At 40.6% G+C, this 25,320-nt stretch overlaps 1 protein-coding gene across 1 annotated transcript in view; it reads left to right on the top strand.

Annotated features, from left to right (window-relative positions):
- The first annotated feature begins 3,138 nt into the window (after positions 1–3,138).
- The window catches only part of slc25a13 (solute carrier family 25 member 13), a 258,563-nt gene continuing 236,381 nt past the window's right edge, over positions 3,139–25,320 (top strand). Inside the window, exons 1-2 of the mRNA XM_072575450.1 lie at positions 3,139–3,155; positions 12,339–12,392. Of these exons, the coding sequence (XP_072431551.1) occupies positions 3,144–3,155; positions 12,339–12,392 (66 nt within the window). The 5' untranslated portion in view covers positions 3,139–3,143. The remainder of the gene's footprint in view (positions 3,156–12,338; positions 12,393–25,320) is intronic.

Raw genomic sequence — 25,320 nt, 5'->3', positions numbered from 1 at the left:
CCTGCTTCGTCACAGGTTTCGTACATTTGAGTGGTTCGGTGGAGTGAATTCTGACTGCTTTGAGTTAAGTGATCCTTCGTAGGACCCTGTGGAGCAGATAGGTTGCAGTTTAATGTATTTTTGCAGAGGGTCTGCTTAGAACCCAGTGCAGCAGGTAATTTACTGTGCGATTTTTTTTTACCGGAGGGCGTGTGTTTAGGACCCATTGGAGAAGGTAATTTTCTGCTTGTGTTCCGATTTGTCCAGTTAGTTCCTATTTTCAGTTGCCATTGATTTGCTGTCACATGTCCAGCCACATTTTTTGCACAAGTGTTTGAGCTGGTCCCCAGGTAAGTTCTGATAGATTTCATATCAGGCAGGCATCTTATTGGGCCAAGTAAATGCTTTACATTGGGAAGGTCATGACAGAATGTGGCTGACTTCATCAAGGAAATAGGTTTCCATTCCAACAATGTACAAGCCATCTGTGATATTTAGTACCATATCTTGGAAATTTACACCAGGTACCCTGCAAGCTATACGATGCCTATTTTCTTCTGAAGTCTCATGTTCCTGATTCATTTCAAGGGCTATATGCTTTACAAGAATGGTTACTCAGAGACAAAGGATACTCTCTTCAACTAAGGCTTATGACTCCATAATGCAGTCCCCTGGTTGAGTCCAAGCATAGATACAATGCAGCGCATTTTTCCATCAGGGCCATTGTGAAGCAAATGATGGGCCTCCAAAAGATGAAGTTCTGATATCTGGAACAGTCTACGGAGAGGCGCAAAAAGAACTAGGAGAGAGGCTGCGGTCTTCTAAGGAGGAAGATGAGGATATTGACTAGGAGTACCATCTCCTTAAGCATGGAGATAGTGAGGACTGCAAATGTTGGAAGTCAGAGTCGATAAAAAGTGGAGCTGGAAAGGCACAGCAGGTTAGGCAGGATCAGAAGAGCAGGAAGTCGATGTTTTGAATTGGGACCATTCATCAGGAGTGGGGGTGGAGAAGGGAGCTGGGGGAAAGGTAGGTGGATGGAGATACGTGAATGCAGGTGGGACGCTATTCTGATTGGTCAATGGAAAAGGTGGAGCAGATTGGTCAGAAGGAAGATGGACAGGTTAAGTCCGGTCAAGGAAGTGAGGAGGTGTGTGAAGTCTAGACTTGGGATGAGGTTGGGGGTGGAAGATTTTGAAGCTGGTAAACTCTATGTTAAGGCCATTGGATTGTAAGCTCCCATGGTAGAATATGTTGTTGTTCCTCCAGTTTGTGTGTGGCCTAATTTTGGCAGTGGAGGTGACCCAGAACGGACACATCACCAAGGGAGTGGGAGAAGTTGAAATGGCTGAATTTCGCACATGCCACGATGTCGAACTCTTTCTTCTGCCCCTGCCTCCGTGCCTACTTATTTGAACATGAATCCCACCCACCCTCTGTAGACCCCTTCTCCCGCCTCCAACAAACTCCATTCTTCTGGACACCATCCCTGTCCTCCAATCCTCCCTCAACCTCTTCATTTTCAACTGCTGTCACAACAATCACTTGAATCTCTCCACTCCACTCATCCATTCCAACTTCTCCCAATCAGAATGCAGCCCTCCACTCGAACCCCAATCTCACCATCAAACCCACTGATAAAACAGGTGCAGTGATAGTAGGGTGTATTGACTTCTACATCACTGAGGCCAGAGTCCAACTCTCTGACACCTCCACCGACTGACCCCTTAATCATGATCTCACCTCTCTTCACCAAACCATCATCTCACAGACCATCAACAATCTCATCACCTGGGGAAGATATCCCATTCACTGCCTCCAAACTGATAGTTCCCCAACACCACAGATTGGATTTGATTTGTGCCATGACTAATCTCTCAAAACACTTCATAATTTTGGAGGTCAGAGCCACCACACCGCATGAGTTTTCTTTGTTGCTGGGATAATGGCAGTCTTCTTGAAGTAGATGTGGACTTCAGATTATAGTGAGAGATTAAAGATGTCAGTGAATACTCCCTCCTTCAATTGGGCCAGTCGTTTTCCATGGTTTCACTTTGAAAAAGGCCAATGTGATGACTGCAGCAGTGATTGAGGAAACAGGTGCATCCAAGGCTGTAGGAGCAAGTGACATTGTTTCACTGACCTTCTGAAACTAGAATCAATTGACCCAGACCACTAGCAATGTGGTTAACTCTGACATACCCTCTGAAATCACCCTTGCAAACTGCTTAGTTCAAGAGTATTTTGGAATGGGCAGCAAATCTCCAAGCCAGAACTAGCAAGAAGTCATCAATTGTTTTCATAGTCCAAGTAGGCATGACTGGGAGAAGCCCGGATAATTCTTTTCTCAAGGTTCAGCAAGTACTATGCGTCTATGTATCTTAGGGAGAGGCAATAATTAAGAGAATTACATCTGGTGAATGTGCAGAAATTTGCCACAAGGAAACTGCTTGCAACCTCTTTGGCTCAACAAGATATTAAAATGTGAAGATAGGTGATATTTCACAGGAGACAAGTAGCTTTATAGAATTTTGCTAGAAAAAAGTAAATCTTTCTTTGTGATGTTTATAACATTATTGAAAATTGTCTTATATAAATACGTACCTTTGTTTTCCTTTCTTTTGTGGAAAAACATACATTCCTCTGACTTGAATCACGTTTTGGCACGTGAGAGATGCTGGCAAGGCTGGATTAATTTCCAGTTATTTTGAGGCGATGGCAATGCGCCTTCTTTCTAAATCACTGTTTCCCTCGTGATTATACTCCTCCAAAGAGTTGTTTGGGGAATTTAAGTCCTTTCATATTGTCATTGATGTTGGCTTTCCAAAAAAAAAAGCTGCCGGTTATTGGATGCCTTATTTCAACTTCCCTCCTTTCATATTGCCAAGTGCTAGTTTTGTTTGTCCCAATTCCCTCTAGCAACAAACATCACCAATACACGTCCCTCCTCGACTGCCCCCGCTTCTGCGGGAAGCCGTCATGGGATAGTGGTCATGCGGCCCCAACCAATCAGCGGTAGGTGGCCGCAGGATAAGGACGCGTAACTCCAGCCAATCAGACGGAAGCATGTGCGTTGTGCCGCGCCAGCCAATTAATGAACAAGGTGAGGTCACATGGTGCGCGCGGGGCCAGCACGTGCCGTGAGTGAAGCGAAGACGTTTGGAATGGCGGTGCAGGTGAGAAGGAGGGTAGTTGGTTACAGTTGGCTACGAGCACAGGCAGGAAATTGTCGTGTGTGAACTCTGGTCTTCAGCTTTTTGTCTTTGAGATTATGTCTTTATTCTTGCGTTGTATTAATTGCTTGTCGTGTTGATTGCGAAGTCTCGCTTTCTTAAAGCTCCCGTTGGCCGTCAAGAGGTGAACGAATTCGAGTTGTTTATTTCTGTGGAGGATTTTGTTTTTAGTGAGTAGGATAAATGGCTCACAAATCAAAGCCTTATGTTTACACTGGGCCTTTAACAGCAACCGGATGCCTCTTAGCGCCTTAAAGCTAATGTACTTCTAAATTCGAATTACTGTTTGCGGTTTAGGAACGTGGCAGACAGTTTACACGAAGTAATCGCCTACAAACAGCAGTATAATAACGACTAAAAAGTCTGTTTTTTGTAAATACCCCCAGTCTTTTGAAGATTTGATATTTTACATTCACCTGAACAAAAGGACAATAGTTTAACGCCTCGTTTGAGACTACAATGTGAGTCTTTAATACCTGCTGAAGTTCTGGAATTTTGCTTGAGGGGCAAAGCTGCTATCAACTGAGCCCAGCTGCCAGCATTTTTGTTTCAAACACAATTCTTCCACTATTTGTATTTTACTGTCTGTTATTAAACATTCAATGTTTAGTGGATGTTAGGATCTCAATAACAGTCAGACTGTGTCCATTATTTTGAATTGTTCAAACTGTGTTCCTTTAAAAACAGACATTAGCTCTACTATTGACAAACATCAGAATATGAGGTACATTGATAATTGAACAGCTGATTTTTGACTTTTATTTTTTAGGCTGAAACTCTGTTGTCCTGATTCCTTTTATTTTAAACTAGTTTGTAGGACAGTGAATCAGAGGGGTCTTTATCAACAACACCAACGAGGGAAAGGATCTTTGACTTTGACCTTTGCAGCATGCTAATGTTCAAACCTGTGTGTTTGGTCCCACTAATTCACTCCAGTAGAGTTGAAATAGGCTTTTCTTTACCTGTATACTTGTTTTACCCTCCAGGAAAACACTAATGTTTCTGCAAGAAGTGGCTTTCTGCTGCGAGAGAGAGAAGGGATAGTAAGACTGCTCTTTTTGTTTTGATAAATTATCCCTGTTTGAAGTTTCCCTGACAATTTACATGATCAACATTGTATTAAGATTTGACATGACTTTGCCAGAGTGTCACTAAATTTAAATTCACAATTCACAGTTCTCCTTGGGGATGGTGATGGCATTGTGGTCATATCGTTGATTGGTCATCCAGAACCCAAGCTAATGATCTGATGACAAGTTTGAATCATACCGTGCCAGATAGTGAAACATTGTAAAAATCTGAAATTAAAGAAAATGCTGGTCTAACTTTGACAAATTTTGACACATTTACTTGAAAAATGAAACAGATAAAAACAATTTTAAAGAAGGTTAATTAGCTTATCTGTTATTTGGAAAATATTAGAAATTATCATAAAGAATGTAATAGCCAAGCATTTAGAAATACATCCTGATGAAGGGCTTTTGCCCGAAATGTTGATTTCGCTGCTCGTTGGATGCTGCCTGAACTGCTGTGCTCTTCCAGCACCACTAATCCAGTATTTGATTTTCAGCATCTGCAGTCATTGTTCTTACCATAGTATGATCAAGTAGAGTCATCTTGGCTTCACATGGGAAATCACATCTGACATATGTATAACAATCTTTTGAGGTAGATAGATAAAACAGAAGCAGTGGATGTAATATATGTTAGATTCTACTTGGTAAGGTACCTCAATTGTGATTCCAAGGCATACAAGGTGTTGGAAAATAGGATTAGAATAGTTAGGTGCTTAATTTTGATCAGTGTAGACTTGATGGGCCATAGGGCCTTTTTTCTGTGCTGTAGAACTTTAAGACCCTATGACTGTTACTGTATAACATGTTAGGAATGCAGGAACATAGAAACAGAAGAATGCCATTCAATACCTTGAGGCAGCTCTGTTATTCAGTAAAATCATGGATGATCTGTGGTCTAGTGAGTGAGAGATTGTTGTCTTTACACCATGCCACTTAGCTCTCTACTCTTTCTTGTACTCTGACTCTTTTTGTTTGAGATTTGATCCATTACAGCAGTGTCATCAGCAAACTTTTGTAAATGGAGTTAAAGCAGAATTTGATATCACAGTCATGAGTATATAAAGAGTATAGTAAGGGACTGAGTACACAGCCTTGTGGGGCATCAGTGTTGAGGATTATTGTGAAGGCGGTGTTGTTGCTCATCCTTACTGATTGCGATCTGCGGTTTAGGAAGTCAATTCAATTGCAGAGTGGGGAGCAGAGACCTAGTCTCTGAATCTGGAGATAAATGGGTTTGGAATTATGGTGTTGAAGATAGAGCTAAACTTAATAAGTAGAAGTCAATCCTTGTTATCCACATGTTCCAGGGGTGGGTGTAGGACCAGGCTGATGGCATCTGCCTTGGACCGGTTATGTGGTAGATGAGTTGTAGTGGATCAAGGCAATCTCAGATGCTAGAGTTCGTGTGCCATGACTAACCTCCTTGAAGCGTTTCATAACTTTGAAGATCAGAGCTACTGGGTAGAATCAGCAAGGCATGCTGCGTGGGTTTTCTTTGTCACTGGGATAACGGTGGTTGTCTTGAAATAGGTGGGAACGTCTGATCAAAGTAAGGAGAGATTAAAGGTGCCTGCAAATATTCCCACCAGCTGATCTGTGCATGATCTGAATGTACAGCCAGGTTGTCTATCCAGGCTGGTCACGAAGACTAATTGACACTGTGGCAGTGACTGTGGGAACAGGTACATTTTGAGGCTGTCAAGGCAGGTGACATCATTTCACTGACTTTCTGTTCAACACTAGCATAGAATGCATTGAGCTCATCTGGGTGGGCTGCATTGTTGCCAGCGATTCTACTTGACTTCGCTTTGTAGCCCATTTTATATTGAGTAAGCCTTGTCACAGTTAATATGTGGTTAGTTTGGGTCTCTAGCTTAGTCTGGTATTGTCTCTTGGCATCCTTGATGGCTTTGTGAAGGTTGTACCTTGATTTGCAGTATAGGTCAGGGTCACCTGATTTTTGACTTTAACTTTATTAGGGAGTGGATCTCCCCAGGTCATCCATGGTTTCTGGTTTGGCAATACATGGATCAACTTCTTTGGAGTGCAGTCTTATGCACAGTTATTGAAGTCTGTGATGGTAGTGACATATTCATTTAAGTTGGCCACTGTGTTCTTGAATATGTATCAGTTCACCAACTCCCAACAATCTTGTAGGAGCTTATCCATTGCCTCTGACCAGCACTGTACAACTTTTCTGTAGTGGTTTTCACATGCTTCAGTTTCTGATCTTTAAGCTGGGTGAAGGAGCACAGTCTTATGGTTGGAGTTTTCCAAAATGCGGCCAGGAGATGGAGTGGTAGGTGCCTTTGGTTGGATAGCAATGGTCAAGGGTGTTTGGGCCTCTGGTGGGACAAGAGATATGTTGGTGGTTTGAGATTGTGGCTGGTGACTTCAACTGGACCAATGAAGAAGGAGTCAGCTTATTCCCCCTCAAGGCTATTTGTAGCAATGTGCATTCTTCACTTCTGCAGGGAGTGGGATGTAAACTGCTCTCAGAATAGCCAAAATGAACTCCCATGGCAGCACTGCAGTAACTTACCAGGGTTGTCATGTCTGAGCCCCAAGAGGAGTTGATTACAAGGCTGAACCCTCTGCCCCTTGCATTGTCCGAGGATGCCATGCAGTACATCTGGTGAATTGAGAAACATTCAGGTTGTAATGCACTGTCAGGAGAAGCGGGAGTAAGATGCCAGCGGAGTAAGCAGCAAAGCGTTCGCACTCCTTTTTCTTTTCTCTCCTTCTTGTGGAGAGCTTGGATGGCAGCATGGTGTCAAACATGTCAAAGGAAACTTGTGTTTCTGGTGGTGAATGGGTTGGAGCTCAGTGAGTTTGGGCCAGTGCCCAGTTTGGGACCTGGCAGCAGCTACTTCAGCATGATGGACCCAGCATTGAGTTTGGGCCCAGTTTGAGACCTGGAAGTTTCAGTTGCATTGCTGAGATTGGCTCAGTGTGAACTCATGGCACTGGTGATGTTGGTGGAGGCAAGATGGTGCAGAGGAATGGTGACCATTCCAGTGGCAGTGATGTGGCAAAGGGACAATAGGCTAGTGACTGCTTCGTATCTGATATTGGACTTGCATTGGGGTGGAAGATTCTGGATCCAGGCTCATGGCTAAGGCACTTAACAAGAAGGACTGGTAATGTTGAACTTAATTTTTTTTTACCTTCTATGTGTTGGTTTATTTTGTGTTTTTAAGATGGCACTGGATAGTGGCGACATTTTACAACACTCTCTTCACTATTTGTTACAAATACATGTGCCAAGTACACTTTACAATAAACCAATAAATTAATCAAATGTCTTGTCTTGTAAAACAGCAGACAGCAGCCTCTCAATTCCATCTGGTAGGTGAGTCCAGCTTTAAGTTAGTCCAGTTTGTTTTCAATAGCTTGTACATTTTCCAGAGGTACGCTGGGGAGGGGTGTTTGAAACCTCATTGTTTTAATCTCACCTACAGGCCAGCATGTTTCCTGTGTAAGTGAGTGCTTCTGGTCGGGACAGGTGTTGATGTGTATAGTCTGCTATTCCAAAAAGGATATATGGGTGTGTCTGGTGGGTTCCTGGACACTGGTCACAGCCTCGGGTACTCTGGGGCAGTCTTGTTCTTGGTCTGGTTAAGCCTAGATGTAGAATCTCCAGAAAACTGGGTAGGGCCATGGAGGTGGGTTGCCTATCAAAGTTCGGTGTTGGACCTTTTTCAGAAGCCCTTAAGTGGCTGGCCCCTCTCCTTCCCTTGTTGTGGCTGCGGTTCCAGCATTGGCAGTCAGCCTCTGTCAGTTTACACAGTTGGGCACTCCAGGAGGTCCTGGTCTTTTTTGGGTCAAATCGAGTCAGTTTAGGTGTTTGTTCCCAAACGTTGAAAGATAGCCAGACCTGAAATTAGATTTAGGAGAACGTTGTTAGTAATTTGACAAACTTATAATTGTTCTACTCTTAAATCTCAATTTTAATAGTTGTGAGGAGATGATCTGCTGGGCACAGCATGCAAAGTGTCGCCAAACTCTGGCACCATCTTATTTCTCATTAATAGATATTGCTTATGCTATTAATAAGACTTGTATGAGGAAAGTGAATGAATGTACTATGTCCATGTTTGCAAATCATATGAAAATATATGGGAAGGATGATCGAGTCTACAGAGGGATATTGACTGGTTAGTGAGTGGACGTAAAACTTAGCAAACAGAATATAAAGTAGGTAATGTGAGTTTATGCATTTTGGCAGGAAGAATCGAGGAGCTGGATATTATTTAAATGGAGAAAGACCAAGGAAAGCAACAGTACATAGGGATTTGGGAATCTTTTCATAAGTCACAAAAAGCACATTTTAGAATTTAAAAGCAAAAAAGTCTATAAATCCTTTGGGATTTTGATCCACCGTCATACAATAATTAAGCTTATGCCATCCTTGGACAGCATGGTGGTTAGCATTGCTGCCTCACAGTGCCAGGGACCCAGGTTTGTTTCCAGCCTTTGGTGACTGTATGGAATTTAAATGTTCTGTGTTTGCATGCATTTATGTTTGGTGCTCTGACTCCTCCCACAGTCCTAAGATGTACCGGTTAGGTGGATTGGCCATACTAAATTGCACCATAGTCTCCAGGGATATGCTGGGTGGATTAGGCATGGTAAATACAGGGACGGAGTGGAAGTGTGGTTCTGGGTGGGATGCTCTTTGGAGGATCAATGCAGACTCTATGGGTTGAATAGCATCTTTCTACACTATAGGAATTTATGATTCTAATAGCAGTTTTTTTTCTGTACTTGGTATACAACATGACATGCTTGAGTGATACATTGAAGCTAAATATACCTTTTTTTTTTTTTGGTTAACTGTGGGGCCAGTATCTGCAATCTAGGCAAAACACTAAAATTGCTGCATTTTGTAGGGGCATATTCGGGTGAAATGCCTTTTGTGAGGACAGTCTCAATTGTGACTTTGCCCTACCATTAAATGCTTAGCATGTGTGACCGACATCGAAGATGACCTTTCCTGAACTTTTAATAAATTTCCTAATGGGCTGTGGGTGTTGGATGTGTCCACATTATTTAAAAAAAATGTTCAGAGGATGTGGGTGTCACTGACTAGGCTAGCAGTTATTGCCTGTCTCTGATTACCCTGAGAAGGTGGTGGTGAGATGTTCCTGACATGCCCTCAGCATTGAACCATTTTAAGACCATAGGACAGGAGTGGAAGTAAGGCCATTCGGACTGTCGAGTCCACTCTGCCATTCAATCATGGCTGGGTCTTTCAACTCCATTTACCTGTACTCTCCTTTTATAGCCCTTGATTCTTTGGGAGATCAAGAATTTATCAATCTCTGCCTTGAAGACGTTTAACATCCTGGCTTCCACTGTGCTCCACTCTCTGGCTAAATTTCCTGTTCTACTTCTAAGGCTATGCCCATGGGTCCTAGTCTCCCCACCTAACAGAAACAACTTGCCAGCATTCACCCTTTCTTAGCCATGCGTTATCTTGTAAGTTTTTATTAGATCTCCTCTCAATCTTCTAAACTCGAATGAACACAATCCCAGGACATCAGCCGTTCATCATATCTTAGGCCTACCATTCCAGGGATCATCCGTGTGAATCTCTACTGGACACACTCCAGTGCCAGTATATCCTTCCTGAGGTGTGGGGGCCTGAAATTGGACACAGTATTCTAAATGGGGCCTAACTAGAGCTTTATGAAATCTCAGAAGCACATCGCTGTTTTTATATTCCAGCCCTCTTGAAATAAATGACAGCATTACATTCACTTTCTTAATCACGACTCAACTGTAAGTCGACCTTTTAGAATGCTGGACTAGCACTCCCAGATCCCTTTGTACTTTGGCTTTATGAATATTCTAACCATTTAGAAAATAGTCCATGCCTATATTCCTTGTTCCAAAGTGCAAAACCTTGCATTTTGCCCATGTTGAATTTCATCAGCCATTTCTTGGACCACTCTCGTAAACTGTCTAAACTTTCCTGCAGCCTCCATACTGTTTGCCTGTCCACCTAACTTCATATCACTGGCAAACTTTGCCAGAATGCCCCCAGTTCCTTCATCCAGATCATTTTATATATAAAGTGAACAGCTGTGGCCCTCACACTAAACTCTGCGGGATACCACTTGTCACTAGCTGTTATTCTGAAAAAGAACCTCTTATCCCAACTCTCTGCCTCTGTCAACAGCTAATCCTCAATCCATGCCATTAGCTCACCTCTAACACCATGGGCCCTTACCTTGCTCAGCAGCCTCCCATGAGGCACCTTACCAAAGGCCTTTTGGAAGTCTAGATAGATAGCATCCATTGGGTTTCCCTGGTCTAACCTACTTGCTCTCTCTTCAGAGAGTTCTAACAGGTTTGTCAGGCACGACCTTCCTTTACTAAATCCATGCTGATTTGTTCTAATCTGACTCTGCATTTCCAAGAATTTAGAAATCTCATCCTTAATGATGGATTCTAGAATTTTACCTACAACTGAGGTTAGGCTAATTGGCGTATAATTTTTCCATCTTGGTCTTGATCCTTTCTTGAACAAGGGGGTTACAACAACGATTTTTCCCTGACTCTAGTGGCTTTAACAACCAATGCCTTTTACTATTTCCTCATCCACCTCTCTCCGAACTCTAGAATGTAATCCATTGGGGCCAGGAGATTTATTAATTTTTAGACCTCTTAGCTTTTCTAGCACTTTCTCTTTTGTAATGGCTACCATACTCAAGTCTGCTCCTGATTCTCCTTAATTGTTAGATATTATTCTTGTCTTCCACTGTAAAGACTGATGCAAAGTACTTCAGCTATTTCCTTGTCTCCTAGCACTAGCCTTCTTGCATCAATTCGGAGTGGCCCAATGTCTACCTTTGCCTCGTTTGTTTCTTTTTTCTTTTTTCTTTCTTTTTTTTTCTTTTTCTTCAGCCATGGCTGTTTAAACCCGCCTCTAACCTTTCCTTTCTTTGGGATGAACCTCCATTACACCCAGAAACTCCTGCCATTGTTGCTCTACTGTCTTCCCCGCTAGGCTCTGCTTCCTGTTGGTTTTTTTCATCAGTTCCTTTCTCATGCTGCTGTAATTGCCTTTATTTAACTGTAACACCATTACATCTGATTTTTGCCTTCTCTCTTTCAAACTGCGGACTGAACTCTACCATGTTATGATTGCTGCCTCTTGACTTTAAGATTAGATTCTGTACAGACTTGTACCTAGCCATGATGGACAAGATGTTATAAAAACAAATTTGAAGTAAAATAGTGAATTAGACCTTAACATGTCAATTCAAGCCTGTTGCTGAGATGTTTCCTCTAGAGTATTTCCATAATTCTGAATAAATTTTAAAATTAGCAACAAGATAAAATAAATTTCATCACAAGAATTAGACTGTCAGAGCCCCTTATGGTTATTGCCCGACTGGTATATTGATTTTGATGCTTTTAATTGGGACTGCATCCTTATCCTAGAATTCCAGATATTATTGTAGTCAATAAGGTGGAGTGCAGCCTTGAGGTATCCTTTTGAGCTTCTTACTGAATCCCAAATGTACTTTTCAACTGAGAAGAGTTTGTTCACAAGCAATTAAGAAAATCCAGGAGTTAAGTTGTATCCCTCACATTGTAATGCAAATACAGAGATGCAGGCAGCAAAAAAAAAATATTACATGCAGAAGTATTGACTAGATCAGACTGCATCTGTGGAGAAAGAAACCAATTCAACATTTCTGGTCAATAATGTGAGGCTGTGTGGTCTTTTTTTCGATGTCAATGCTGAAATCTCTCTGCTTTCCTTTCTAATGTCCCCAAGGCTTTGATACATGCTCTTATACATTTACATGGCTAGTGGCAGAATTTGTTGCTTTGACCCTCTTCTTGAATTCCTCTGCTAAACCTTTTCACCCTATTTTCTTTTCACTTTTAAGAATATAACTCGGCATTTTTAACTAACCATATAATTTTAACTTGTTTTGAAATTTTGTCTCTTAAGGTAGATATCAAAGGTGAGTGGTATACTCTGCTGTTTTGTAATTTCCCTGTTAATACTACTTTTTTCTTTTTTCTCCAGTTGAAATTCACCAAGGAAGCAAATCCAGATAAACTGAAAACTATATTTATGAAGGTATGCAATTTTACTTGCTGTTGAGCCTGGAATTTTGTGGAGTTGGAATTAGTCTAGAATGATTTCAAAGTAACGGTGGCTTATGATTTTGGGTTCTGCCTCCATTCCTAGTACCTCAGTTCTTATGATGTATTAGGCCTGCACCATGCATTCCTAATCTGTCTAGCTCTTTTGCAAGGGAAAGGATCCCCTAGATCTCCACAATTCTTGTGGAGCTGAGCCAATATTTCCATGTCTCAGTTTATGCATCTGAGAGAAATCAGGAACCACATCTGGATTCAGATACTATTTAAAGAGTATATTCAAAAGATCTTGTCTATGCCCCATTCCATGCCATTGAGTGAGGTAGGATGTCAGGGATGAGAGCTAGAGTATCTCGTGTCAATGTACAACTGGGACAAAATTCCAGAGAACTGAAGCAGTTCTTTTAGTTAGTGCAGCTCAGCACTCAACTGCCTCCATCGTCATGTGTACTCTGATGTTGGGGCAGAGTTCCCTCCTCTCTTGCGTTCTCTCTCACAACCTTTCAAAGAACAGAAGCCAATAAAGTTCTAATATGCACTAGCCTTGCACACCATCCATTTCAGTTGTATGTGAGGGCGTGTTTAATGATGAAGCTCCATCAATGTGTATTTTAGTAAGATCTGATTAAAATGAAATAAAGGATCTTCTGCAATAAATCATTGTGTAAATTAATTACGCTTCACAATTTTTTTTTTGTTTTGCTGATGTCTGATCCAGAGTTGAACTTCTGCAAATTATCGATTTTTGTGCATTTGCTTACTTATGCTTTTATTAGAAATTGCTTAACTTCTTTATTTTGATCTCCACAATGCTGTGGATTGTATTGGAATCAGCAGTTAGCCAGACAAGATATCATAAGCCTGAAATACACTTCAAGGTCCCTGTTCTTTCCTTTAATCCAAATAGTTATAAATTGTGTAAAGTCATAACCTCGCTGGGTCAAAATCCTGGAATTCCTTTCCCATTGTCATTGTGGGGATTCCTACAATATTGGACAATAGTGATTTAAAAAGACAGCTTGTAACCACTTTTGCAAGGGCAACTATTGATGGGCAATAAATGCTGGCCAACCAGCAATGCCCATGAAATAAAGAACAAGACAAAGTCACAGGCCTAACTAACAACTAGCTTATTTAGTTAGGTCACCAAGTTTTTGTGTCATGCTTTTGTTACTTTGTTTAGGAAGGGACTGGCATTGCTGTAGTACTGATGTTCATATGAATGTTTGAAATAGGAGCCATTTGGATTCAATAAGGTTATGGCTGGTTTGTGTTTTTAACTGCATGTTCTAATTTTGAAATCCTTGAATTCTTATCAAGCAAGGGAATCTATCTAATTTTTGTCTTAAAATATTCAATGGATCTGCCTCTACTGCCTTCAAAGGCAGCGTGTTCAAAAAATTACATAACCCCCTGAGGGGGGAAGAAATCTCTTCTTCTCTGTTCTAATAGGGTGACCCCAAATTTTAAAATTGTACTCCCTATGCTTGACTCACCTACAAAATGAAAATTATTTTTTACATCCACCTTTCCAAACTCAGTAGAACCAAGCCTAGTTGGTTCAGCCTTTCCTCATAAAACAACCTACTCATCCCAGGTACCAAACTAGTAAACTTACTGTGAACTCCCAGCAATGCATTTGCATTCTGAGACTAAAATTACACACTGTATGCATGATGTGGCCTCACCATTACTCTATATAAAGTGAAACATAACATTGTTACTTATACATTCCATTCCCTTCATGATAATATCATTCTATTAGTATTCATTACTCTACTATATATTAATGGTTTATACCGTAGAACATCTCCATATCATTGTATTGTGGAATTCTGCAGCTGTTCTTCTTATAATCCTCTCTTTATTCTTTTTACCAAAGTGAACAACTTCATATTTTCCTTGTTATATTCTATTTGCCACTTTTTTTTTTTGTCCAGTCATTCAAGCTGTCTACATCTATCAGTATCCTCTGTGTGTCCTCTTCACAGCATACTACCTCACCCAGGTTTTTGTTATCTGCAAATTTAACAACCATACCTTCATTCCCCTTATCAGAGTCATTGATTAGGTTGTTAAAAGCTAAGGCCCCAGCATGGAACCATGCAGGACTCTACTGGTCACATGCTGCTCATTAGAAGAAGCCACATTGCATGCTCTCTTTTTTTTTTGTCATCTGGCCAATCTTCAGCCTCTGCTGTTATTTTATTATTGGACAAGCCAGACCTCCGACTGAAATCTGCTTTGATAGTGGCTTTTTTTTGTTGTTTTTTTTTACTGAAACCCAGTGCCTTATGCTGCAGGTTTGGATTTAACAGTAAAACAGATTTGTAAAAGTTTAAAGTTTTTGAAAAATTTGGTTAAAAAGAGACATTCATACTAACAGCATCCCTTCACAGTATTTGTGCAAAATGAATTCCTGTCGCTATCACAAGTGTCTGATCTCAAACTTTCGGACGAAACTCCTTATGCTGTGGTCACCTATTTCTTAACAGTTCTTTTTCCAAGGAAAAATGTTTTGCACCAATTTTCACTTGGACATCTGCAAACTGAACCCAAACGTTTTTTCCATGCTATGGGTTTAAGCCAAAAAACCCACAATTCCAGACCCTTCTAATCGAAGTTTAATACAGTACTGTTTAGTGTTCACTCGTAAAATTCTTCTAATGGAAACTAATTCCTTTAGTCTAATCTCATCATCTGTCTAACCTTTTAAGAAAAGCTATCACTATGGCTTACATACTTGCAAATTGATAATCAAATCTATTCATATACGCGTGGACCAAATACCACATACCACTACTTCAAAATCCAAACTCAAAAATGAGCAACAATAAAAATTTAGTGAAATTCACCTTACATCAGTTAGCTCCTAAGAGCTCTAGTCTGTTCAATAGGCTGTTATGCAGTACTTCAACAAATAACTTCTGGAAATCAAAGCACAGGAAATCTGTGGGTTCTACTTTAATTTCAGCATATATTACTACTTCAAAGAACTTCAATGAATTTATTAAACACAATTTCCCTTTGACACAACTATATACTGACTTTTTTTTCTCCATTTTTGTTTTGGAATGTCCAATTATGAGCACTTTAAGGATTGATTCTAGCATTGTTCCTATCATGGATGTCAATGAACTAGTCTGTAGTTTTCTGCTCTCTTTCCCCCCCCCCCCCCCCCCCCCTTATGCTGATGTAACTTTTCAGAATCCAGTGGTGTGTTGAAAATATAACTCCAACCAATGCAACTCCTACCTCATTATCTACCTTGTTAAGATCCTACATTTGAAGTCCACTAGGACCCAAAGACTTGTCAGCCTAAGTACCACTTCCATACTTTATCATTTTTCTGACTCCTTCCCACTCTTGATTTTACAGCAATGACTGCAATATTTTATGTATTTGCAATAAGATGAAGCAAAATATTTAATCATCTACATTTTCTTTATTACCTACTGTTAACTACCTTTCACTCTCTTCAGGTAACCAATGTTCAATTACTGGTTTGCTTTTTAAAGTACTTATGGCGACTCTTACGATCCATTTTCACAATATTGAGAAGCTTTTTCTCATAATTTCTCCTCATTACAGAAACAGCAGAGAATTATAAAGATTATTCACCCCAATCATCTGACTTTCCACTGACCTTTGCATAATTATGTTTCCTTAATTCCCTTGGAATATTTATTTATAGAACAAATGTATTTACTTATTCTGAGTATTGTGAAATGTTCACTTAAATGTATTCCTATTTATCTATACTCTAGCCTAGTATTCCAGATCACTTCGGCCAGCTCAGCTTTTGTTTCCATATTTAGGTTTAAAGTGTTCGTCTTAGACCCGCTCTTGTCCCTTTCAAATTGAATGTAAAATTCAATCAGTCACTGCATTTATTCTGAGGTCATTAATCCTGTCATATTACACAGTTCCAAGTCTAGTATCGCCTGCTCTCTGATTTGGAATGTGGTGCTCTAAGAAACTATTTTGAAAGTATTCTATGAACTCGAGCAGACTACCATTCCGATTTGTGTTTTCCACTCGAAACATGGATTAAAATTACCCATGATGATTTTTCATTTAACAAACACCTAATGTTTCTTTTTGTGTCCTTTTTATTGCTGCTGCTTGGTTACTGGTTACAGCTTAGAAGTTTGTTAGCACCTTGCTAGTGACTCCTTTCTGTTAATGTCTCAATTCCATCCATACTGATTCTGCATCCTAATTTTTCTAAATCAAAATGATCTATAACCAGTGCATTTTTGTATTTATTCATGTAATGTTGATATCTGGCTCGGTCAGCATTCATTGCCATTCTCTCTTTTTGCTCCTTGATCTGAGTAACTTGCCAGAGCCGTTTCAGGAGCCAGTTAAGAGTCCAGCTTGGGTCCGATCAGGTGAGGACTGCATGTGGCCTTTTTCTAAAATACTCTATGAACTAGATGGATTTTTAAGACAATAGATAATGTCACATGATTTCCATTAGTCTTACTTAGAATTCTGAATATTTTCCTGGAATTCAAATTTCATCTGTCAAGACAAGATTCTAACATGTCCCCTGAACATTAGCCTGGGGTTTGGGATTACTAGTCAGGTAACATTATTACTTTGCCCCCTGCTCCGGTCTACCTTTACCTAGCTTCCTATTCCTCTTGAATGTTACATACCCCTCCTTGTTCAAGACCCAATCCAATGTATAGTATCTATGCACCCAAGTTTCCATAATGGCTAACAGATCATATTTACTTCAAATGTGTGCTACCAATTTGTTTACTTAGTCAAACTACAGATGTTGAGACACAAAGCAGTAAGATTTTATAACATCTAGTCTTGACTATCTGTATATTATGTTTTATTTTCTGTCTCTTTCCTGCTATATTCTGACTTTCATTTCCCGTATTACTATCTTGCTGTCCTGCCTTGACTGTTGATTTGTCACACATTCCTAATCTTGACCCCTCACCCCAAACGTTATTTAGTTTAAAGCCCTTTTTTACTTTTCTAGTTGTATGATTTGCCAGTATGGTTCCATACACGTCATTCTAACTGTGGGGCCCTACTTTGTACAAACATTGGATGCCAGTGCCCAACTAACTGGAACCCATTTCTAATCCAGTCTTTGAGCCATGTATTTACTTCACTAATCTTGTAACCCAGCCCAGTTCACACTTCATTCCCCAAATTAAAATCTTTTGTCCTCAGAAATTTCCCCCAACTTGTATTATTTCAGAACCAAGTCCCATGGTTCAATATACCTGAAATAGATTTCTCCAGCTGCTTAGAGAATGGCTTGATGCACTGTTCCAGGACAGTGGCAACAGTAGGTTCCCCCAGACTGCCTAAAGCAGCCTGGATGGAGTTCGTCAAAGAATTGTGTAACCCTGTGATCCATCAAGGTACCTTGGTACAGTGTAGGCAATGGAGCATCAAGCTTCACAATCTGTCTCCAGTTTAACAGCTGATTTTTGAGCTTGTGCTGAAATGTTGTAAAAAGAGAAAATTGAAGAAATTCAACAAATTTTGCTTTGTCACTTTTGAATAGTTCGCAATCTATATGACTTGATTTTTGGATACATCATTTTACATTTTATTTTCAGGATCCGACTTTGGTTTGGGATCTAATATAATAGCCTGGCATATGGCTGACATGCATTGATAATTGCAGGGGCATATTTGGCATTTTTCCTTTGTGTAGGAAACCATAGTGTTGTGTGTTTGAGATTTTTTTTTGATGTTCATGTGTGTGCCTCTTTAGAGGAAGTTGTGAGTTTGACAGATATTTCATTATTTGTAGGCATTCTCCTGAATGCTAAGATTAATGTTGTACAGGCACAATTTGTCTGCCTGAAGTGCACCAGGTTCTGAGATTATTGTTATTATAGGCAATTGTATGCCCACCCTCCTGCTTAAGCTGAAACTCACTGTTGTCAAGATTCCTTTTTCTGTACCTGTGCTCTTTGATCAATGTTTACTACTATTTGGAACTTAGATTTTAAAGTGGTGGAATCATGCATAGATTTAAATTTTTATTCCAACATCTATATTGTGTTATAAAAGGGGAAGACAGTGCTGAATTTAAGCTTTTTGACTAAGTGTCAGTTTCGTCAAGTTTCAAAGGTGTGTTCTTGAGGTCTTGTGCTCTAGCTTGAAAAAAATCACCTTGTGATCTACCTCCCATGCCCCATTCTATCACCTATTATTCCTTGACCAACTTGCCACTCGTCTGCTGAAAGATAGGTATCAGTGGTGCCTGGGCTATTTTCAAAAGCCTGCTACGTACCCAGACAAGCATTGGAAATCCACCATTATCTTTCACCAGCAACATAGTCATTGCTACTCTGTCCCCAGTACCCACTGTAGATCCATACCTTGTCATTATCCCGAATGGAAATATCAAGCAATTGGAAAATTCCCAAGGTGAGGTTTCATTTACAGGTAGTGAAAGTGAGCACAAATGAAATGAATAGAAACTTGTAGTGCATGACACAATTGAGGTCTGTCATGCACAAGGAGAGCTACTTTCTTGTCCTTATCCTCCTCTGAAGTCTCTTTTTTTCAGTATTCAGCATCACTGCTTTGAAGCCTATCCAATTGTGCAGAGCATAACTTGCCAGTTTGATGTCGCACATTCTGTTTGGATTAGACAGGAGGGCTCCCTAAACCAATTCAAAAAAACAGCTCTGCATCTTCAGTAACCCTATTATCTGCACCACCTCTGCTCTGGCTGAGGCATGGGCAGCATTATATTTGGACTTTGCATCAGTCAACAGGCTGCACCATGATTTCATCAATCATGGTCACAGTGTGCAATTTTTGTCCCCCAGGAACCAACTGAGTGAGTACAAGAGAGTGCTTCGGGATGTAGGAATTGTGACAGCTGCCAGAGTAATAGCCACATAAGAAGTGGTAACAGTATTAGCAGATCACTTGAACGTGATTGGAATGATATCCTAAATTAATCTAGTCCCATTTGCTAGGACTTGCTTCATATCCCTTTAAACCTTTCCTATTCATAAACCCATCCAGATGCCTTTTAAATGTTCCAGCCTCCTCTACTTCCTCTGGCAGCTCATTTCATACACTCACTGCCCTTTTTTTGCGTGTAAATGTTGCCCCTTAGGTCCCTTTTAAATCATTCACTTCTCACCCTAAACTGATGCCTTCTAGTTTCAGACTTTCTCACCCCAGGGAAAATACCTTGACTATTTACCCGATCCGTGCCCCTCATGATTTTTTAAAAATCTCTTCAAGGTCACCCCTCAGCCTCTGATGCTCCAAGGAAAACATCCCCAGCTTATTCAGCCTCTCCCTAAAGCAAAAACCCTCCAACCCTAGCAATATCATTATAAATCTTTCCTGAACCCTTTCAAGTTTCACAACATCCTTCCAAAGGCTGGAGATCAGAATTACACACCATATTCCACCAGTGGCCTAACCAATGTACTGTACAGCTGCAACATGACCTCTCAACTTCGATACTCAGTGCTATAACCAATAAAGGCAAGCATGTCAAATGCCTTCACTGTCCTATCTACCTGCGACTCCACTTTCAAGGAATTGTGAACCTGCACTCCTAGATCTCTTCAGTTATTCAGCAACCCTTTTTATTTTCTCTTTCCCCCCCCCCCGCCCCCCACCGGCCTTACCATTTAAGTGTAAAAGTCCTGCCCTGATTTGCCTTACCAAAATGCAGCACCTCCCATTTATCTAAATTAAATGCTACCTGCCACTCCTCGGCCCATTGGCCCATCTGATCAAGATCCCTTTGTATTCTGAAGTAATGTTTCTTCACTGTCCTCTACTTCTCCAATTTTGATGTCATCTGCAAACTTGCTAACTAATCTCCTCTGACATTCAAATCCTGCAGCATTATAATTTGGTGCCCTCATCGAATGTGTGTGCATTCGATAGAACTGTGCACGTTGACTCTTAGTCATACAGCACAGAAACAGACCCTTCGTTCCATCAAGTCCATGCCAACCATAATCTCAAATTTAAACTAGTCACATCCATCTGAGTTCTGTTAGACTGCAGAACTGACCTTGTCATAAGGTAATGAACTGAACCAGTGTGATTTTGTGCAGATGCCATGGGCTCTGTCCTTGTGCATTTTTGGATGCAATACTCTGAGATCCCACACAGGCCACCCAAAACTCCCTAGAAAGAAGCAGTTAGAGCTGCTCAGCGGTTCTCTCCTTCGCATCCACCTCCAGAGGATGTTCTGCAGTTGTCAGGTCTTGCTCCAGCATCCGACACAGTTTATCAGTGTCCTGGGACATTTGTAGATTACATCAACCCTATGTCTTGCTGATCTCCAGGAAATTGAGTTGGAGGTTTAAAAAAAAAACTGGGTGTGCCTCTGCATCTACAGGTGATTTGCTTCTGCTCCTGGGCTTGATACTGCTGCTGACCGTCCTAAATCTGCCCTCATGTTTTCAGGAAGGCTACCACAGTGATTCATATCCTAGCAATGACTGACTGGATGCATGACACTTGCTTGCAATGACCTATGTTGGAAACGTTAGGAGCAAAACAGGTTCTTGCCTCTGAGATCAATTAGTGGTGACATACTCTGCAGATGAATTGGAGATGCTGATGTTGGACTGGGGTGTACAAAGTTAAAAATCTTTCAACCCGAGGTTATAGTCCAATAGCTTTGAGTGCTACTCCTTCACAACCACCTGGTGAAGGAGCAGTGTTCCGAAAACTGGTGCTTCCAATTAAACCTGTTGAACTATAACCTGGTGTTGTGATTTTTAACTCTGCAGATGAAGGCTGCCTACACTCCTCCAGACAGTGTGGCGTGCGATGCCTTGAGGACAATGACTCCCAGTCAGCATCTGGATCAGCATGTGCACTAACTTGAAGGTATACTAAATCAAAAATTGAGTGCCTGCTGTGCACATGACTGACAGTTGTTCAATTATTGCATTGTCCTCAGACATAACCCCTGATCTTGACTGGCTGGAATAGACATTTAACTGTGGTTAGGCACCTGAACTCTGTATGGGCTATACCCAATGCTTCCAGGATTCTTCAACCAACATGACACTTGACTGCATACCATCTTCTTCCTGATATGGCCATTTGGTTGACTAAACATGCAGTGCTGCACAGGCAGCTGACAGATGCCGTAGGTGCCAGATTTAAGTCTTGGTGTGCTGCACTGAAAGATGTCTCGTGGATCAACATGCACACAGCAATGGGTATGCATCCCTCCTGACAAGCAACATGTCTGTGTGTATGCAAAACAGCACATCAATATGGCAGTGCAATTAGGCTCTGGTGGAAGTGCCAGCTTGCTAATTGTACGTCATGTCACATCAAGTCGTGGATGCTATAAGCATGTAATTAGGTGCTACATGCTTGAGTGGTTTAGAGACCAAGCTAGCAACTCTGAGATGGCGGTTTTTCAATGTTCTAGTGTGCCCTGCATTTCTGGACTATACTTCCTTAGTAACCTGCTAGTGGATCAAAGAGGTGCCATGAGAATTCTGAAGGGTTAGCAATTATTGAATCGCAATGTCTGGAAAAGGGGTGTGTGGATGAGCAGTGCATGTGACTGCCCATGCCATGAGTGTAGTATGTATAGAGGCTCTTTATAGCCAGTGGTCAGGTGAAGTAAAAGTGTGAACTTACTTTTTTATTCTTCCAACCATCATAGATAATTTACTATCTAAATGGAGAGAAATTTGAGTGCTTGGACAGGAGGGATTTGGCTATTTTTGTGCATGAATTGCAGAAAACTAGTAAGTAGCTATAGCAGGTGGTGATAGTAAGGAAGCCAAATGGAATTTAGGCATTTTATTTGTAAAAGAATAGAGCACAAAAGTAGTGAAGTGTTGCTACAACTGTACAAGATGTTAATGAGATCGTACCTTGGATTATTGCACATAGTTTTGGTACCCTTCCATGAGTAGGGATGTAGTTGCATTTGATAGTTCACTAGATTGAGCAGTTTAGGCCTGTACTCTCTGGACAAGAGTCCTAATTGAGGTATATAAGATGTTAAAAGGAATTGACAAAGTACACGTAGGGCAAATGATTCCTTTATAGGGAAATCTAGAATGAGAGGTCATCCTCTTAGGATAAGGGGTAGCAGATCTAGAACAGATGAGCAATTGTTTCTCTGAAAAGATTATAAATCTGGAGAATTCAGTAACCCAGAGCCTGGTTGATGCCAGGACACTAAATAAATTTTAAGGAAGAGCTAGACAGGCATTTAATAATAATGGGTTGAACCGGGATTGTGTGGAAAGTATCAAAAAAGCTTCTACCTAAAACATTTGTCTGTCATTTGGTTGTATGACTTTGCATACATTCCCCTGACAAATGGCCTGTGCACACCTTTTAGGATTCCATGACTTATAATGAATCCTAACTTATTTCTTGCTCATAAAATCACTATATAGTACTTAAATTATCACACTGTATAATAGTTATACAGCATGTTTAATAAATTATGTATGAGACTATAAAATACTTAATTTACCTGGACATTCAGGATGCTGGTTGAAATTTGCCAAAATTCCAACTTGCTGTATAACAGTCCAAGTATTAATCTGTGGTATAATATCTGACCTCATTGTGTCATTTTAAATGTTTATCAGTCATAGTCAAACAGCAGTAAGTATATAAAACATATCCAAGTCCCTACCCAAGAATGCTGATTAAAGAAGGAAAGCTTTTGGAAAAGATCCAATATAACTGTCCTTTAAATTGTAAGTCTTCAGTCAGCATGGTCTTGTCGAGAATTTGGAAAAGTCTCAGTTGGATACTTTCCAGGCCAATTCCTCAATAAGAATCCAGTTTCAGACTGTTTGAAAATCTCAATGCCAGGCACTCAGCACCTTTAAAAACACTTGGCATCCTTCCAGTTGAGCAATCAGTCCAGCCAGAAGCCACCCTCACAGCTTGATGCCAGTAAATGTCAATGTTTTAGACATAAGATGTGTTGTGAGCTAAATTTGGCAGTGTGGTCACAGAGTAAGTTTTTCACTTTAACTGATGTGTCAATTTTGCTGCTTTTTGTCAGTGCCAGAATAGTGATCAACGTTTAATCAATACTAGTATTTGTTAGCTTTATTGCTAAGCGGAACCAACAAAACCAACCAGGAGGCTGGAAGAACACAGTAAGCCAAGCAGCATCAAGAGGTGCAGAAGTTGACGTTTGGGTGAAACCAACAATCGTTAAAAATTATTGCACTTCATAAATTTAACAAAATAAAGGTGACAATCTCTGGCATACTGCATTACCTTTTTTTGAGTTCTTGTCATTTTAGGCAATAGTTATACCCATTCTATTCCAGCAATGTCCTTTTAACCTCCTGAGATGGATTATTGCTTAAGCTTGGTGATTATTGGTTGAAGATTTTGGTAAATCAGCTATTGAATCTACTTAATTTGACTCAACCTGGAACAAATGGGTGACAGATTTTAGGATGCCTGGAGAACAACATTTTAAAAACTTCACCATTGCTTATCTTAATTGACTTCACGAAGTGTCATGCCATCTTTCACAACACAGGAAGGGTCAGAGATCCAAGCATCTCTGACCCATTTGTGTTGTAAGCTTGAGAAGCATGTTTTATTCAGTCACAGTCTAAGCTGGAGAAGGAAAGAACTGGAAGTGGCAGATGAAGGACCAGTGCACAAGGTTGCACTTAGAAGCATTCCTTGATTGTGTGGAGAACCAAACTTTATTTTTGAATGCCATTGAGATACAATGAAGACACTGTACAGTCAGAGGTCCAGCACCAAAACAGACCGTTTGGTCCAACACATTCATGCTAACCAGATATCCCAAATGAATCTACTTCCAATTGCCAGCACTTGGCCCATATCCCTCTAAACCCTTCCTATTTATATACCCATCCAGATGCCTTTTAAATGTTGTAATTGTCCCAGTTTCCACCACTTCCTCTGGCAGCTCGTTCTATATATGCACCACCTTTTATGTGAAAACATTGACCCTTAGGTCCCTTTTTAAAAATCTCTTCCCACCCTAAACCAATGCCCTCTAGTTCTGGACTCCTCCAACCCAGGGAAAAGACCTTGTCTATTTACCCTATCTGTGCCCTTCATGATTTTATAAACCTCTATAAGGTTGCCCCTCTGCCTCTAATGCTCCAGAGAAAACATCCCCAGCCTATTCAGCCTCTCTATAGTTCAAAACCTCCAACCTGGTGCATCTTCAACTTCACATGAGCATTGAGATGCATTTTAATGTGCCAGAATGAGTGTGTACTTGCACGCAGCTAGTTAAAATGCCAAAAACTAGCAGAGGCAGGTAGTATTTGTACTTTTAGTTCATTTTTCAGTGCATGTGAAACTCTCTTGTGTCAGGGCTAGTCTGACATTTTAAATTTGTTAAATGTTCATGAACTGCAATTTAAATACTGGTTTCGGTCTTTACTTCTGAGCACCTGGGCTGCCTGGAACTTGTCAGATTGAAAGAGCACCTATAGTGCACCATCTCTGCAACTGACAGGGAAAGCAATCTTTAAATACTAAGAATATAACATCTGCTTCGATGATTAATTAAAGGGCTTTTTGTTCATAAGACTTGCTCTGCAGCATTGGAGGATTGTCAAGTCTTTGGAGGTCAATTCTGCTACTTTGTTTTGCTTTAACAAGGTTCTGTTAATAGTCTTCACAGGAGCTACGTACACCACTATGCCCAGGATCGATGATGGGGGTCAGGAGAAGCAGAAGCATAAATGTGCTGCACAACTACTTTCATCACAAGATAGAGCACCAGCTTATAAGAGACACTGTACCCAACATAGGATAGAGAGACAGAAGAGTAGCTTTCAGTGCCTCAGTGGACTATGACTTTGCTATTGATTGATTGCTGATATTTGCTACATCATAAAAGCTGAGGGCTAAGTAGGTATGTGGTTCCTCAA

Source organism: Chiloscyllium punctatum, chromosome 8, assembly GCF_047496795.1.
Source record: "Chiloscyllium punctatum isolate Juve2018m chromosome 8, sChiPun1.3, whole genome shotgun sequence".
In the NCBI taxonomy this organism is placed as follows: domain Eukaryota; kingdom Metazoa; phylum Chordata; class Chondrichthyes; order Orectolobiformes; family Hemiscylliidae; genus Chiloscyllium; species Chiloscyllium punctatum.
This window is presented reverse-complemented; position numbering and strand designations above follow the sequence as displayed.